Genomic DNA, 17,541 nt, shown 5'->3' on the forward strand with positions numbered 1-17,541 from the left:
CACATTTACACCAAAAGGTATTTCCTTGAACTAACATCTACCTCCCTGCCAAATTTGGTGTAAGCTCATTCAGCGCTTCAGGCTGTAGGTGTGGCTAAAGGTTCTTATGCAAATGAACATTAAAAATGCACCCTTATTTCGTGCCCAACATTCTCGGTCCCACTGCACGGATCACCCACAAAGTTTCCATGATAACCAGGAACTACCTTGACACTTTTTTGGGAACATTTCATGAAGATTGGTCAAACAATGCCAAAGTTATAGCCAAGTCAAAAAATGCTTTTCTTATGGAAGCATGATCCTAACTATAACTACTTTTAATTGGCGACTGCCAGTAGGATATATATATATATACTTTGACAAAGACCGTGAGGTTGAAACGCGTCAGTCAATACATTTTCCTCTTACTGCAATCCTGAGTTCGGCTCTTACCTCGTTGTTGTGAAGCAAGAGGGTTTTGCATATATATATATATATATATATATATATATATATATTACCTACTGGCGGTCGCCAGTAGGTAGTTATAGTTAGGACCACGTTTCCATAGGAAAACCTCAACATTCTATTTTGAATAACTTTGGCGCCGGTCGACGAATCCTCGCGAATTTCTCAAAATAGGTGGGGCGCTACGCTCCGCTCCTACCCTGAAAGTCTCGGGGGGATCCGTCAAGCGGGGGCTGAGATAAAAGGGGGGTCCCAAAACGCGTTTTTCCCATGCATTTTTCCATAGGACCTTTAGAACGAGCTACAGCCCGAACGGCTGAACAGAATTACTAGAAATTTGGCAGAGAGGTAGTCCGTAGGTCAAGGAAGTGCCTTTTGTAGGTTTGGTGTAAATCAGTTCAGTTGATTTTGAGAAAATAGCCTTTAAATCAATATATATATCTGAGCCAGCTTACGGTACGCTTACCGTACGCTTACGGTAAGCGTACGGTGGCGTGCGCGAGCGCGATTCTGATTGGCTCTTAGATCTTAGTAAACATTCGAATCGGCCGAAACCAGGAAGCGGCGGCCGCCATTTTGTGTATTTCACTCTGAAAAAAAAGAGTGAAAACAAGGAAAGGGGGCAATGAGGAGAGTTACAGACCCCCTAACAATTGTAAGGGGGTCAAAGAAGGACAGAAAAGTACAAAAAAAACATTTATTGATTTTAAAAAAAATCACGGGGTACGCGTACGGTAAGCTCACGGTAAGCGTACGGTAAAAAAAATAAAAATAAATAAATGAAAATCAGATTTAAGAGTTTAGAAATTAGGGAGCTCTAAAAAGAGCTGTTGTGTTTATGGAGTCATTTTTTTAGTGGTACCTACAAGTAAGTACCGATGCAGAGTCTAAGGTTCAAGAGGAAGACTCTGTTCCCTTCATCATTGAAGTGCACACCATCTCCTCTATAAATGTCTTGCATGTCGTAACGCAAGTTGTTGTGGTAAATGGCACCCATACCATAGTCACGGAGGAAAGCAGAAACAGATTTGTTGACGTGCTTTCTTGCTTTGTCAATCTGTGGACAGAAATGATTGGACCAGTTCCATTTTTGCCTTTGGCATATGTTGGAAAACACAAAGGCAGTTTTAGGGAAAAGTGTAAACAGTTGTGCAAAGGTGTCCTTCATAAGCATTTCCAGACCTACCCCAGTCAAAGTGCCTAGGTCATTGCCACCACAGTGCACTATTATGAGGTCAGGGTGTTGGATTTGCATGAAGGATTTCACCAATGGCATCAATTGGTGCCACTTTAACCCTCTCTGACCAATCCATTTAATGTCTACATTTGGCAAAGCAAGGTCTCTCACCATATCTGTTTTCTCTGCAAACTTTTCACTCCAGAAGACATAGCTGTGCCCTACAATCCACACTGTGAACATCTTCAAAGGAGAACTGGATGCACTCAGGAGGTGTCTTTCAGTAGAATGGCAATATGAAAAGAAAGACAGTTTGGAAATGGAGGCATACATATTTTTTACAAAACAAAAAGAACTGATTGGCTGTTTCATACCATTCTAGAAAAAAAACTAGGCTGTATGTGAAAATTAATAGAAGCATGTTTTGTATTGGTACAAAAAAATGTGTAACCAAAGAACAGTACTATGGATTTGCAGTTAGGTTTGAAAAGTCAAGCACTCTTGCTCTGTGGAATTGAAACATTGTGTGTCGAACTTCTGACCTAACTGCACACAGCAGTGTTCCATGAGCTGTTGCTATGGTAGCAGGCAGAAGTCAAGTTGGGGGAAGGGTACTAGGCAGAAGTCAAGTTGGGGGCAGGGTACTTTTGGAAAAGGGTTGGTTTTCAACCAATAGAAATGTGTCATTACATTTGAAAAAAAGGGGGAAGCACTGAGATTTGAAACTTACATGTATATGTGTGGAAAAATAGAGGGAAAGTTTGCCATTATCTGGTTCTGCTGAGAGGAGAGAGGTGTACAGAACAGAGATCCTGGCTCTGATAATCTGCTGTTTGAGTGACACATTTCTTTCACAACTAACTAATTTTAAAGGTGAGTTTACAGTTTGAGAGGGGATGTATGTGGTAACTTAAGAAATGAATAATAGAAATGGGAATTGTTTTTGTTGTAGTTACACATGGTGGATTCATAATGTGTCAGTCTGTAAAAGAGATTTTCACTTGGCCCGAAAAAAAAAGAGCAGTAAGTGTGCTTTCAAATTGGCAAAGAAATTTCGTTTTGGCACTAATGTGAAAACATGACTGTGTGTGCATAGAAGAATTATAGGCAGAAATGTATTGCGTCTTGCTCTGGTGATTTCACAGTTGCAGTAGATGGAAAAGAGGAGCGAATTTTTGGGGGAAGAAGCAGAGGTTTAGCACACACCCATGTGCTTGCCATGTATAGTCATGCACAGTAATTAGAAGCGAGTGGGGTTTTCAGGTTTAAGTCTGTAATGCAAATACATTCAGCATCACTAAGGCTGGTTGCCCCTGCTGGAGTGTAGGCAGTCACAGAGAATACACACGGTGGTGGTCTGAAAAAAAAACAGCTTGGACATGTGCATTTAAATAAATTTAAAAAAAAAGGTTTCAGAATGTGTCAGTCTGTAAAAGTGATTTCAAATTGAAAAAAGAGATATACACTTGCCCCGAAAAAAAAAAGAGCAGTAAGTGTGCTTTCAAATTGGCAAAGAAATTTCGTTTTGGCACTAATGTGAAAACATGACTCTGTGTGCATAGAAGAATTATAGGCAGAAATGTATTGCGTCTTGCTCTGGTGATTTCACAGTTGCAGTAGATGGAAAAGAGGAGCGAATTTTTGGGGGAAGAAGCAGAGGTTTAGCACACACCCATGTGCTTGCCATGTATAGTCATGCACAGTAATTAGAAGCGAGTGGGGTTTTCAGGTTTAAGTCTGTAATGCAAAAACATTCAGCATCACTAAGGCTGGTTGCCCCTGCTGGAGTGTAGGCAGTCACAGAGAATACACACGGTGGTGGTCTGAAAAAAAAACAGCTTGGACATGTGCATTTAAATAAATTTAAAAAAAAAGGTTTCAGAATGTGTCAGTCTGTAAAAGTGATTTCAAATTGAAAAAAGAGATTTTCACTTGGCCCGAAAAAAAAAGAGCAGTAAGTGTGCTTTCAAATTGGCAAAGAAATTTCGTTTTGGCACTAATGTGAAAACATGACTCTGTGTGCATAGAAGAATTATAGGCAGAAATGTATTGCGTCTTGCTCTGGTGATTTCACAGTTGCAGTAGATGGAAAAGAGGAGCGAATTTTTGGGGGAAGAAGCAGAGGTTTAGCACACACCCATGTGCTTGCCATGTATAGTCATGCACAGTAATTAGAAGCGAGTGGGGTTTTCAGGTTTAAGTCTGTAATGCAAATACATTCAGCATCACTAAGGCTGGTTGCCCCTGCTGGAGTGTAGGCAGTCACAGAGAATACACACGGTGGTGGTCTGAAAAAAAAACAGCTTGGACATGTGCATTTAAATAAATTTAAAAAAAAGGTTTCAGAATGTGTCAGTCTGTAAAAGTGATTTCAAATTGAAAAAAGAGATATACACTTGCCCCCGAAAAAAAAAGAGCAGTAAGTGTGCTTTCAAATTGGCAAAGAAATTTCGTTTTGGCACTAATGTGAAAACATGACTCTGTGTGCATAGAAGAATTATAGGCAGAAATGTATTGCGTCTTGCTCTGGTGATTTCACAGTTGCAGTAGATGGAAAAGAGGAGCGAATTTTTGGGGGAAGAAGCAGAGGTTTAGCACACACCCATGTGCTTGCCATGTATAGTCATGCACAGTAATTAGAAGCGAGTGGGGTTTTCAGGTTTAAGTCTGTAATGCAAAAACATTCAGCATCACTAAGGCTGGTTGCCCCTGCTGGAGTGTAGGCAGTCACAGAGAATACACACGGTGGTGGTCTGAAAAAAAAACAGCTTGGACATGTGCATTTAAATAAATTTAAAAAAAAAGGTTTCAGAATGTGTCAGTCTGTAAAAGTGATTTCAAAGTGTAAAAAGAGATTTTCACTTGGCCCGAAAAAAAAAGAGCAGTAAGTGTGCTTTCAAATTGGCAAAGAAATTTCGTTTTGGCACTAATGTGAAAACATGACTCTGTGTGCATAGAAGAATTATAGGCAGAAATGTATTGCGTCTTGCTCTGGTGATTTCACAGTTGCAGTAGATGGAAAAGAGGAGCGAATTTTTGGGGGAAGAAGCAGAGGTTTAGCACACACCCATGTGCTTGCCATGTATAGTCATGCACAGTAATTAGAAGCGAGTGGGGTTTTCAGGTTTAAGTCTGTAATGCAAATACATTCAGCATCACTAAGGCTGGTTGCCCCTGCTGGAGTGTAGGCAGTCACAGAGAATACACACGGTGGTGGTCTGAAAAAAAAACAGCTTGGTTTCATAATGTGACAGTTTGTTATACAGATTTTCACTTGCCCAAAAAAAAAGAGGAGTTTGTGTGCATTCAAATTGGCAAAGAAATTTCGTTTTGTGACTATTGTGAAAAGAAATGTAGTAATATATTTAAATACAATAAAGAATTTTTTTTTTAGTTTTTTTGCAGGTATTGCTGAAGAACAGTGAACAAAATTTAAGATGCCTACAAAATCTCGAGTTCAAAAAACGCTAAAAAAAAAACTATATTTGAGGACAACTGGAGGACCAAAGTTAGTAGAAGATGCTGATGTTGGGAAAAAGAAAAAATCTTCTGGTAAGCAAAAAAGACAATTCCTAAACAAAATATTGAAAACAAACAAAAATGTACAAAATGTCTGTTCTCGGAAAAATGTAACAAAACCTACAGAACAGCAAAAAATTGAGGATTTAGTTAATGCAAATATACCTTCTGCAATTGAAAAGTTTAACATAAACAGAAAAACAGCATTTAAAGAGATACGTAGAAAAATGTTTCAGAGAAGAGTTATGTCCAATTTGATAAAGGATATAAAGAAATATAAGCAAAAGGCTAAATATTATAAGAGAAAAAAAGAAATTGAAGCCATTGCAGCAAAGGCATTAGAATTAAAAAGGAAACTATTCATATTAATTTTGAATAGGATGCGTACATTAGATAAAATGGTTAATGTACTGAAATCACAAAGCAAAAGCAAAAGAGTAGTGAACAGAACAAATTTTTGTAAAGTGTTTTTAGGAAAGTGGATGCATAGCTCAAGTAGTGAACCTTTTTTTAATGAAGAGAGCTATTTTCAAAGTAATAGTTTGCTGCATGCAGTTGACACCAGAGGTCGTTCATACGAAGTAAAAAATGGTTGCATAATGGAGAAGGAGATAATGGTTCCAAGAGATGAGGTACAAGTGATGGCAGATGAGGCAATGGGGAGACGTCCTAAAGCCCCAGTGTACACTTGGAATTGTAGTAGTATTTGCACTGTGCGTCAGGAATCTATTGACAGATTTCGAGAGTTTCTAAGAGAATATAGTAAAAAAAGTGTAAAACAAAAGATTAAGGTGCTTCAAAGTCTGGATCCATGCAGAGTGAGAGAGAATACTGGTTTGCAGGGTCATTCTCTTGCTTGTCTATCTAGAAAAGTGTGCAATAGTGTTTTCCATCATTTTAGGATGCTGGCTGTTCATCATACTGAAATGAGAAAGTTTGTGAGACGGTTGTATTTTGCCAAAAGTCCAGCAATAAAGTTAAATGAATTGAATAGGGCTCTGTTCCGAGGAACGGTATCAGATGTAGAGAAGGTTGTTGATGAAATTCAGTTTTGTTACTTTGGTCCTGAACAAAACAGTGCAGAGAAGGACACAGTAAATGAGGCAGAAGTGGAAGAGAATGTAGAACCTTGTGTAAGTAAGACATTTAATGATCACATAACAAAATTTGCAATAGTCTCTAATGAAAGACCAAATGTTACTTGTATTTGTTGCCGCAGAACTCATTATAGAAAACAAACTAGGAATGTTGATCTCTACAGAAAGAGTGAAAATGAAGATAATTATAAGTGGATGGATTTTGCAACATATATATTTCTTGAAAATTGTTTTGAATTGGGTGAAGATCAGCGTATTTGTAAATACTGCTACAACAAGTTAGAGGAAAATAGAATGCCGACCAGAGCTGTACATAATAATTTAGAATTGGATGCTATTCCTGCTGAACTTTCTGAATTAAATACATATGAGTCTATACTCATTCAATGTGTTCATCCGTTCCAGACCATAGTACGTATGGAGCCCAAAACTGGTAAATTACCTCCTTCAGATTTACTGAGAGGTTTAAAAGGTAGAGTGGTGTATTTGCCCTTGGATTTGAAAAAAAATATGGAAACTATTGATGCGGATACTTTGGAAACTGAACCATTAATTATTCTGGTTAATGGTGTACCTACAAAGAATAAGAAGATTTGGCAGGAGCTGGTAGATGTGCGGAAAGTACAAAGAGCAAATTTGTATTTGAAAAAAAATAACAAATGGTATGAATCAATTTATATAGTAGAAGAAGAAGAAGAAGAAGATTTACAAGGAGATACAGAAACACCAAGTGGACAAATTGAAAAAGTGGACAAGTCAAAGGAAGAAGAAATTTATGAACATTTTAGCATACATCCTCTCCATTCGAAAGAAGTTATGGGAGACAATATTGATCTCTTTCAGATGAAGAAAGCAAAAGGAAATCCCGTGAGTGTATGGGAGGAGAGCTTGGAAGCTCGATGTTTTCCCCAGCTGTTTCCTAAAGGAAAAGGAGGACGATACGATGAACGTCCGGAACAGATTCCAGCTTCTGAGTATCGGACTACAAGACTATATGCTGAAGATCCCAGATTTCGACAAAGTATCCCTTATTTGTTCCATCTTTTATTTGAAAGCGACTTGTCTGCACTGTCTTATGCAGTAAATCACATTTTAAAAAGTGGAGTACATTTACAAAATGTGTCTGCTAAGGATTTTATGGAGAAAGTGCAGCACCGAGATGATCATTTGGAAACACAACTGATCAATCTGATGGCTTGTCAGCGTGGGACAAATGAATATTGGTACCGACGCCATGGTGAACTAAAATGCATGTTACGCAATTTAGGAACACCAACATGGTTCCTTACCCTAAGCTGCGCCGAGTACGCTTGGGATGATTTACTGGATTTTCTACGAGAGGCCAATTCAAACATTGAAAACATCGAATACAAGACAGCAGGAGAACTGTGCTCATTGGATCCGGTTAATGTTTGCAGATATTTCAATCATAGATTTGAGGCTATGATGTCCTTCATCTGCAATAAAAAAAATCCACCCCTTGGAGAAGTAGTGGATTTCTTTTGGAGAAAAGAGTACCAGGCAAGAGGTGCTCCTCATATTCATATGCTGCTGTGGATCAAGGATGCCCCAAAGTTTGGAACAGATACTGATGAAGCAGTGTTATCTTACATTGAAGAATATGCAACATGTGCTATACCTAAAAGCACAGAAGAGTACAAGTTAAAGGAGCAAGTTCTACGTTTCCAAAGTCATCGGTGTGGAAAATACTGTCGACGGAAATACAAGAGCAAAGAAAAATACTACACTAAATGTCGATTTGGATTTCCTAGACCTGTTCTTACAAATGGAAGAGTCAACAGTTTTATGTCAGCTGTGAGACATACTATCACAAGAAAATCACCTAAGAATACCTACAACCTTAAAAGAAAAGAAGAATCAAAAAATATAAATGACTACAACCCAGTCATTTTATCCATGTGGAACGCTAACATGGATATACAGTATGTTGCTGACAATTCCATTGCTGTTGCTCGATATGTAACGTCTTACATTACGAAATCAGAAAAAACAGAATTGAAGGAAATGTGGGAAGAGATTTCTCACGAGAAGACTGTCAGTAAGAAGCTGTACAGTTTCAGTTTGAAGATGTTATCGCATCGAGAAATTGGATCCTACGAATGTTCAGATAGATTATCTTCTGCAAGTCTCTACTCGAAGTCAAGAAGAATAATTTGGGCAAGTTTAGGCCTTGCAGCAATGAGAAATCGGGTACTGAAATCTGTTGGAGAAATTGAATATTTGGCACAGTTCGAACCTGAAAGTACAGATATATTGAAAACAAACATGTTGGACACATATTATCCCAAGAGAAGTCATCATCTGGAGAACATGTGTCTCTATGAAGTGCTGCAGAACTACATTTATTCACGGAAAGCTGCAGAAGACATCAATAATGGAAAATATAAAGTCGTTGGTGAAGAAGGATGTTTGGTGAAGCAAACCAAAGGAAGTTTGATAAATCACCGGAAGCTGAGTTGCGACACTACCGACAAGAAAGAATTTTACTACTTGGCTCTTTTACAGTTGTTTAAACCATGGCGTTCAGAGGATGAACTACTGGGAGAATTCCAGAGCTATGAAGATTCTTTTAATGCTTGCAAAGACAGCATACAATGCAGTACATTCTCAACTTATCTGCAAATGTTAAATGAAGAAATTGAACAGGAAACTACAATTGCAGCAGAAATTGCTAGAGACAGTTCTCAGGACAGCCAAAGTTCAGGAACATACAGTCAAGATCCCCTAGGACAACCAATCGTTGAAAATGAAGCATCAATAGCCATGAATGAAGTGGAAACGGCTATGAATCAAGCTCAAGAAGAATTTATAGACTTAGAAAATTTGGAAAGACAACTGAATCAAGAGCAGCAACAAATTTATGAAGAGATCAAAAACAAAATTGATCACGGATTTCTACATGAAAAAAAAGAGTGCTCATGCACATCATTTCATCCAATCAGGATGTATGTAAGCGGACAAGCTGGCACTGGAAAAAGTTTCCTAATTAAAGTCATCAGAAGCTACCTAAAGCAAAAAACAGATTCTACTTTGTCTTGTGTGGTTACTGCTCCAACTGGGTTAGCAGCATATAACATAAAAGGAATCACCTTACATCGTTTGCTAATGTTACCAGTGGAGCATGAGAACAAAATACAATTCAACAAGCTAACTGGAGAAGCATGCTTGGAAGTTTCAAGAGTATTGAAGAAGATGCAAGTTCTCATTATTGATGAGGTGAGCATGGTATCAAACTTAATGCTTGCCTTTGTGCATTTAAGAATGCAGCAAATTTTGAAGACAGACTATGACGTGTTATTTGGTGGAAAACACGTCATAGTTTTTGGGGATCTTTTGCAACTTACTCCGGTTAAAGGACAACCAGTGTTTAATACTGTGACACATGAAGACACGAAGAAGTCATTGGGAAGCATCGGTAATACAAATATTTGGTCCTTCTTTGAGTACAAGGAACTTACAACTAATATGAGGCAAGCAAACGATGAAGAATATGGAAGTATTCTGAAAGATATCAGGATTGGACTACTCACAGAAGCTGGCAAAAAAGCATTACAGACTCGGCTGCTACATAATTTATTTCCAAAGGAAGAAATAGTTGCAGAGAAGATATACAAGAACATTGCAGAAAACAAAAGTGTCATCTGCTTAATGCCAACTCTACGTGAATGCTCAATATTCAATGAGGAGCTTTTGAAATTGGAAAAGGAAGAGATCAGGAAATTGGAAGCAGTGGACAAAATTGAGGATGGAAGAATTACTGTCACAGTAACAGGCAAACTGAAAAATAAATTGGACTCACTAGAGAAGAACATCTCCAAAACAGCAGGATTAGAAAAAAATCTATATGTTTGCATGAACTGTAGAGTGTTTTTAAGGAGAAATTTGGATGTTGAAAAAGGCTTAGTAAATGGAGCGATGGGAAGAGTTGTGGGTTTTATTAATTATCAGAAAAAAGATGGAATTGAATGGTTAAAAATAAAATTTGATCAGATAGAGGAAGTTAAAGACATTTGTCGTTGTTCAGTTCGTTTCATGCTTGTGAAAGACTTATATGTACGTAGGAAGCAGTTTCCGTTTTCTCTAGCATATGCTGTAACTATTCACAAGTCTCAAGGATTGACTGTAGATTGTGCATTTGTGAACATTGGATCTAGTGTGTTCAAAGAAGGTATGGCATATGTTGCTTTGTCACGAGTCAAAACATTATCAGGTTTATTCATGATAGACTTCGATGACTCAAAAGTTAGTGCTGATACAAACTGTGTAAAGGAGTATAATAGATTAAGAAGAAGCTATGCTCCTCATTTAGGTCAGTATCCTGTGTTGGAGAAACGTGTAGTTTCTCGTAAAAGGAGAAATGAGAATATCTGTAATGAAGATGTAGAGAAGAGGAAAAAAAAGAGGAGTGATGTAATTGCAAGCAAAAAGAATAAGGAAAATGAAGAACAGGTTGTAGGATGTCATTTTGAAAATAGCTCTGGTGTCAACTGCTACGCAAATGTAGTGCTGAATGTTGCTTTTTATCTGGAAAGTTTGCAAGAGCAGATAATAATAAATCAGGGAAAAAGATTCTGTTCAGAGCTCAGTCTCCTTTTTCAAAAGCTGAGTAAAGATAAAACTCAAATAGAAAGTGCTACTGATATTAGAAAACTTTTAGATGTATGTTCAGGACGAACACAGTTTTCTCAAAATGAACAGCAAGATGCTCACGAATTTTTGATGTATTTTCTTCAGGTAGTGGAAGAAGAAGGAGTTCCCATTGACATTTTTTTTGGTCTCTCTTATAAATGGGAACATAGTTGTGATAATTGTTATAATATAAGTGGTTCTATTGTTGATAATGAAAGGTTTATTTATTTGACATTGCCAGAGAGTAAAACAGTCACTTTTGCAAACTTAGTTAAAGATGCTAATCATAGCATGAAATGTGGTGAGTGTAATTCTGACATGTTATCAACATTAATTTTAAGGGAATACGGACAGTATGTAATTTTAATGATGCAACGATGTAGAGCTGATGGATCAAAATTGGATACTTTAATAAAGAAGTTTACAGGACAGCAATTATCAATTTCAGGAAAAACTTTTGTAACTGTTGCAATAATTTTCCATGATGGACCTACTGTTACTTCTGGACATTACACAGTTTATCTAAAATGTGAAAAAGGATGGACACTGTGTAATGATTCCCAATTGATTTTCAAACAACGTTTGCCTTTTGATTTAGCAAATTCCTATCTAATCTTCCTGAAACCTAAATTTTAGAGAGACTTGGCAAGATCTGGACAAAATAATTTTACCATTTTACAGGATTACCATTGCAATTTTGTAGAAAAAAGATTTTTAAAATTATCATTTGGCCTAAAGGAAAGATAACCAATTGTAATGTGGACTTTTTAAATTTTTAATGCAATTTTGAAAAACCAATAATTTAGAGATTATCGGTAACTTCTGCACATTTTAAATTTTGGAATGTTATTGGACTGCCACTGGAAATTTTTTCAAAAATAATTTCAAAAATTACTATTTGGCCATGTGGAAAAGTAAGCAATTCTATTGTGGACTAAATAAATTATTCGAAAAATTTTCGTGAACCAAAATGTTACAGAGAATCGGTGAGATCTGGACAGATTAAACTTTAGAATTTTAATGGTTTTCCCTTGGAAATTTATTCCAGGGAAAGAATAAAAAATACTATTTGGCCTAAAGGAAATAAAATCAGATGTATTTTGGAGTTATTTGAGATATATTATTGTGAATGTACTTCTGAAACAAAAATATCAGACGGTATTTTAAAGAAAAAAGTATTGTTTTTAGATGACATTTTTTAAGAATAATATGCATTTCTGTAATGATAAGTTTAAGTGAGAAGAGATTCTGGGCTTTTTTAATACAATCTTTGAGATTGTTATTTTTTTTTGCCCGCTGTAAAATGATGAATGCAATTGCTTTCACAATTTATAGTGAAATGCAATATATTCTGAAAACAGCAAAAATAAGGCAAAAATATTTTTTGGAAAAAAATGTAAATATGTGTACTGTATTATAAAATGTTTTAAAAATATTAATACTTTTTTCTTTTTTTTCAGATCGATATAGAAAATTTTCGTAAACTACAACCATTTTAAAAACTATTTTTTAAAAAAACAAATGAATAAATATTTTTTTCAGTGAGTATGGTAAGTCAATAGTAATAATTGTAGTCTTTCAAGGACCTTGTAATGTGAAAAATGATTTTTAGTGTTTTTTTTTAAAAATAAAAAAAAAGGTACGCTTACCGTACGCGTACGGTAAAAAAAAAAAAGTTTTTTAAAAAAAATGTAAAAAAAAGATGAAAGATAAGGTTGGCTCTTAAAAGAACCGTTGTGTTCATGCAGGGACAGAGGAAAGGAACCATGGGAAAATCATTCAAAGCTACAAATGTGCTGATCTATTTTGTTATTCACTAGGGAAACACTGGTCTCCCTATAACAAATTAGAGCTTTACAAAATGTGCAATGAATATCAACCTTCCGAAATCGAGGGTTCATTTCCAGAGGGCCAGCAAAAGGAGATTCTCCCCCCACAGATGAAGGGCTCACCTGAGCTGCAGAAGAAGGAGTAAGCTCTGCAGGTGATGGTCCAGGCTGAGCTGCTGTGGATGTACTGGCTCGTCTTTCTGAAGAGTTACCTCCAAAAAGTTGAGCATGTGTCCTTTTGTGTACATCCTTGAGGTGCCTCATCATGGTGTGATTCCCAAAGGAATACTTCCTGTCAGGATTACCTCTAGAAAGTACACGCTTACACAGCTTGCAAGTAACTAAGGGTGCATTCACCTTTTGCTGGCCTTCTGGAAAAGTAAAATAATCCCAAACATAAGAAGGTTTTACTTTCCTCGCTCTCTGCCTCAAGACAGTGCTGCTGGTGCTAGCCTCACTCTCAGAAGAGCTCTGCTGTTCTGCCATCGTATCCCAAAGACAAACCAGCTCCTTCTCCCAAGGGATCACAAGCAGAAATGAGGGGAATGGGTGTGGTGTAGGAGAGTTCTAGAACTGAAAGTAGTTTCAACCAATCAAAAGTTGTGTTTCAAGATCACATGACCTACCGTACGCTTACGGTACGCTTACGGTGCGCTTACGGCAAAAAGTACGCGTGCGCGTAAAAAAGACACGCGCTTGCGCACATGCGCATAACAGTCATTTCCCGGCACTTCCGCGTAACGTGCGCGTGTTGCGTAAGCGCGCACGCGTCCCACGCGCAGTACGCGCGGCTACGCAAAGTGCGTAACTATACGCAAGCAGCGTAGATAGATTACGGACGTTGCGTAAACCGTACGCTTACCGTGAGCTTACGGTACGCGTACTATAAAAAAAAAAAAAAAAAAAAAAAAATCTGGAAATAAATTTTACATGTTTATTTTAAAAAATATATATAAAAAAAATATTTAAGGATTTTAAAAATTAAAGCATAGTCTTTATAAAAGATAAGAAAATTAAAATAAAAATATGTTTGAAAAAAATGAAGAATATAAAAAAAAAATAGCATTTAAAAAACCTTGCAAATTCACTGAAAAAACCATGGGTTTCACACACGTTATAGTTAGGAATTAGCATTTAAAAAACCTTGCAAATTCACTGAAAAAACCATGGGTTTCACACACGTTATAGTTAGGAATTAGCATTTAAAAAACCTTAGAAATTCACTGAAAAAACCATAGGTTTCACACACGTTATAGTTAGGAATTAGCATTTAAAAAACCTTAGAAATTTAGTGAAAAAACCATAGGTTTCACACATGTTATAGTTAGCTGGACATTTTACTCGTAAAAAACCAATGAAATTGCCCCGTTATAGTTAGTTCAGCTAACTATAACTCGCGCGCCCGCAATGCACTGCTGATGACGTCACATATTACATCACTCATGACATGGTCAGTGACATCACTCATGACATCACTGATGACATCTCAAATGACATCACTGATGACATCACTGATGACATCATCCAGTGAATGTGTGTTATTCTGAAAATTAAATATGTTTTATATATGTATATCTCATGGTCGATGGAAGAATAAATGGGTATATAAGTGTCTAAATGGATGATTTGTTTTTGAAAAATTGATTGTGTAACTGACTGATTAAGTGTATCATAGTGAATACATGGCTTAGTGAGTAATGTTTAAATATGTAAATATCTGTATCAGTCTCTCACTTTGTGTATAAGTGGCTGCATGGGTTGGTGAGTAGCTACATGGGTGCCTATTTAGGTTATTAGTTGTTTTTTTGAGTATCAGTCTGAGTGTCTGCATGGTTCGGTGGGGGGTATTACGTAGTGCATCGGTGCATGAATGAGTGACTCACTGTTTGTATGTGTTGAACACAGCATGTGTGCAGGACTGTATGGGTGGATGAGTGTGTGTATGGGTGTGTTAGTGAGTGAATGACTGTCTCAATAGTGTCTTCAGGAGTAACTACATACGTTTTAAACTAGTATATGTGACTATTGGTGTATATATGTGAGTATATGTGAAAGTGAGAGATTGAAAGAGTTCCTGTATGAATAAGTATGTGTTTCTATAAGTGATTGTTTAAAAGACTAAGTATGTGTAAGTTTCCGTAGAAGTAAGTGTGGTGGTGTGTGTATAACTGTATATGCAAGTAAATGTATGTTTGATTCTTTATTAGCATGAGTGACTATGTGTGTGAGTAACTCTATGGATGAGTGGCATTGTGTAACAGGATGTATAGATGTATGAGTACATATGATGAGTGAGTACATGTATGAGTGACTGTATAGGACTGTTGGTGAATGAGTGGATGTGTATGTGGATCTTAGAATTACTGAAGAGGTTGTTGTAACTGGTATTGGTATGTCCATTGTTTTGAAATTTTTAGTCTCTATTTTTGAATGTGTGTATCAAAGCTTATATTAAGGTGAGAGGAGGTCTGCCACTCTATCACAAGGATGATGTCATCAGTGAGGTCATCAGTGATGTCATTTGAGATGTCATCAGTGATGTCATGAGTGATGTCACTGACCATGTCATGAGTGATGTAATATGTGACGTCATCAGCAGTGCATTGCGGGCGCGCGAGTTATAGTTAGCTGAACTAACTATAACGGGGCAATTTCATTGGTTTTTTACGAGTAAAATGTCCAGCTAACTATAACATGTGTGAAACCTATGGTTTTTTCACTAAATTTCTAAGGTTTTTTAAATGCTAATTCCTAACTATAACGTGTGTGAAACCTATGGTTTTTTCAGTGAATATATATATACATATAGATATATATATATATATTGACTGGAAAAACCATATGTTTCAGGCCTGATATAGTTAGGAATTAGCATTTAAAAAACCTTTGAAATTCACTGAAAAAACCATAGGTTTCAGGCCTGATATAGTTAGGAATTAGCATTTAAAAAAACCTTAGAAATTCACTGAAAAAACCATAGGTGTTAGGGGTGTTATAGTTAGCTGGACATTTCGCTCGAACAAAACCATTGAAATTCCTCCAATATAGTGAGTTGTACTAACTACATCTCGCGCGTCCGCAATCCACTGCTGATGATGTCACATATTACATCATTCATGACATGGTCAGTGACATCACTGATGACATCTAAAATGACATCACTGATTACATCACTGATGACATCATCCACGTGACAATCAGATACACCTCATCATACACTAGTATAACCTTTCATCACTCACTGTAAAATACAGAAGCAAATTCTATCCACAACTGCCGCCAGGTAATTGCTTGGACCGCTTTCATGAACTTGCAGTCGACGATTTGAATAATATTAAATATTAAAAAAGATTGGAAAGTTGACCACACCAAGAGCAATTTCTCGCCCAGGGATTGGAAAGATATTAACTAATTAAAAAAAAAATCCTGCACTCATCATCAAGCCCTCTGATAAAGGGGGAAACATCATCCTCATGGATCAAACTACATGTGTGAGGGAAGACAAAGACAACTGAATAACCCACAGCACTACACTTGCTTAAAAACCAATCCCACAACAAAATTGGAAATAGAATACCATCGAAAATTGAATGATTGGTCTGAGAGAGGCCTATTGGACTGGGAGGAATTGAAATATCTACGCACAGAGAACACAAGAATGGCAACCTTTTATCTATTTCCTAAGATTCATAACAGTACAGTGAATCCACCTGGGAAGCCAATAGTGAGTTCAATCGGATCCTTACTAGAGAACAGCTCCAGATTTTTTGACTTATTCTTACAGGAATATGTGATCAAGCTCCCCTCCTACATAAAAGATAGCAAGGACTTTTTGAAAAAATTAGACGACATCCCTTGGAAAAAAGAATACATCATGGTAACAATGGATGTCGTCTGGCTGTATACTTCAATCAGACACGAACTGGGGATACAGGCCTGCAAGAGCTTTATGAAAGATCGGCCAGTGGAATGGTTAGAGCACACACAAATGCTAGTGGACATGTTGGAATACTGTCTGACACACAACGTGTTCACATTTGATGGGAAATCTTCCATGCAAGAACAAGGAACAGCAATGGGTACCTCCATCGCCCCCACCTACGTGAATCTCTTCATGGGGTGGTGGGAGAAGGAGGTTGCCTGGGCCACGGAGAATAACATGTTTATGGAACAGGTGGTTACATGGACGAGATTTATAGATGACCTGTTTATTCTCTGGGAGGGCAGTGAGAAGGATCTGGAGCTCTTTATGAAAAAATTGAACATCAACCAGTATAACTTACAATTCACCTATATTTGGAGCAAACAACATAGCACCTTCCTAGACATACATCTGAAGAAGAAATCTTAACCACTAGGATCCATAGAAAACCCACTGCAACCAATTCGATCTTACATTCCAACAGTGGCCACCCAGGTGCATTGAAATGGAGCATTCCATACAGCCAGATGCTGAGAGCAAGAAGAATCTGCTCCACTGAAGCTCTATACAATGAAGAGATTGATAGGCTATCTGCAACGTTCAGACAGAGGGCATATCCAAGAAATGTCCTTGAAGACGCCAAATGTAGATGTCAGGAAAAGTCAAGAAAAGAGTCCCTTTATTCCAAAAAGACCCAGGAAGAGAAAAGTAATGACACAAAAACAAATTTCTTGAATATAACTTGGCACAATCAACTGTTGCGTCAGTCCTCAAGAAACATTGGTGCGTGCTGAAACATGATGAACATTTAGAAAAAATCATTGAAAATGGCCCACAAATCACATTAAAGAAGGTACATTCCCTAGGGGATATTTTAACTTCTAGTGATTTCATTCCCAG

At 37.2% G+C, this 17,541-nt stretch overlaps 1 protein-coding gene across 1 annotated transcript; it reads left to right on the forward strand.

The window, feature by feature from the left end:
- The first annotated feature begins 2,387 nt into the window (after window positions 1-2,387).
- Window positions 2,388-17,070, forward strand: LOC146865725 (uncharacterized). Its single transcript, XM_085640190.1, has 3 exons — window positions 2,388-2,497; window positions 5,019-10,713; window positions 16,504-17,070. The coding sequence occupies exons 2-3, from the start codon at window positions 5,062-5,064 to the stop codon at window positions 17,068-17,070; spliced, it is 6,219 nt and encodes a 2,072-aa protein (XP_085496316.1). The 5' UTR covers window positions 2,388-2,497; window positions 5,019-5,061.
- Window positions 17,071-17,541: the final 471 nt, after the last annotated feature.

This window comes from Triturus cristatus, chromosome 2_1, assembly GCF_964204655.1.
Source record: "Triturus cristatus chromosome 2_1, aTriCri1.1, whole genome shotgun sequence".
In the NCBI taxonomy this organism is placed as follows: Eukaryota; Metazoa; Chordata; class Amphibia; order Caudata; family Salamandridae; genus Triturus; species Triturus cristatus.

Excerpts from the sequence above, each read along its gene's own strand:
- LOC146865725 (XM_085640190.1), top strand. The coding sequence starts at position 5,062 with ATGCCTACAAAATCTCGAGTTCAAAAAACGCTAAAAAAAAAACTATAT. Across the intron at positions 10,714-16,503 it reads AGGAAAATGAAGAACAGGTT|GAATATGTGATCAAGCTCCC; the intron begins GTAGGATGTCAT and ends TTATTCTTACAG.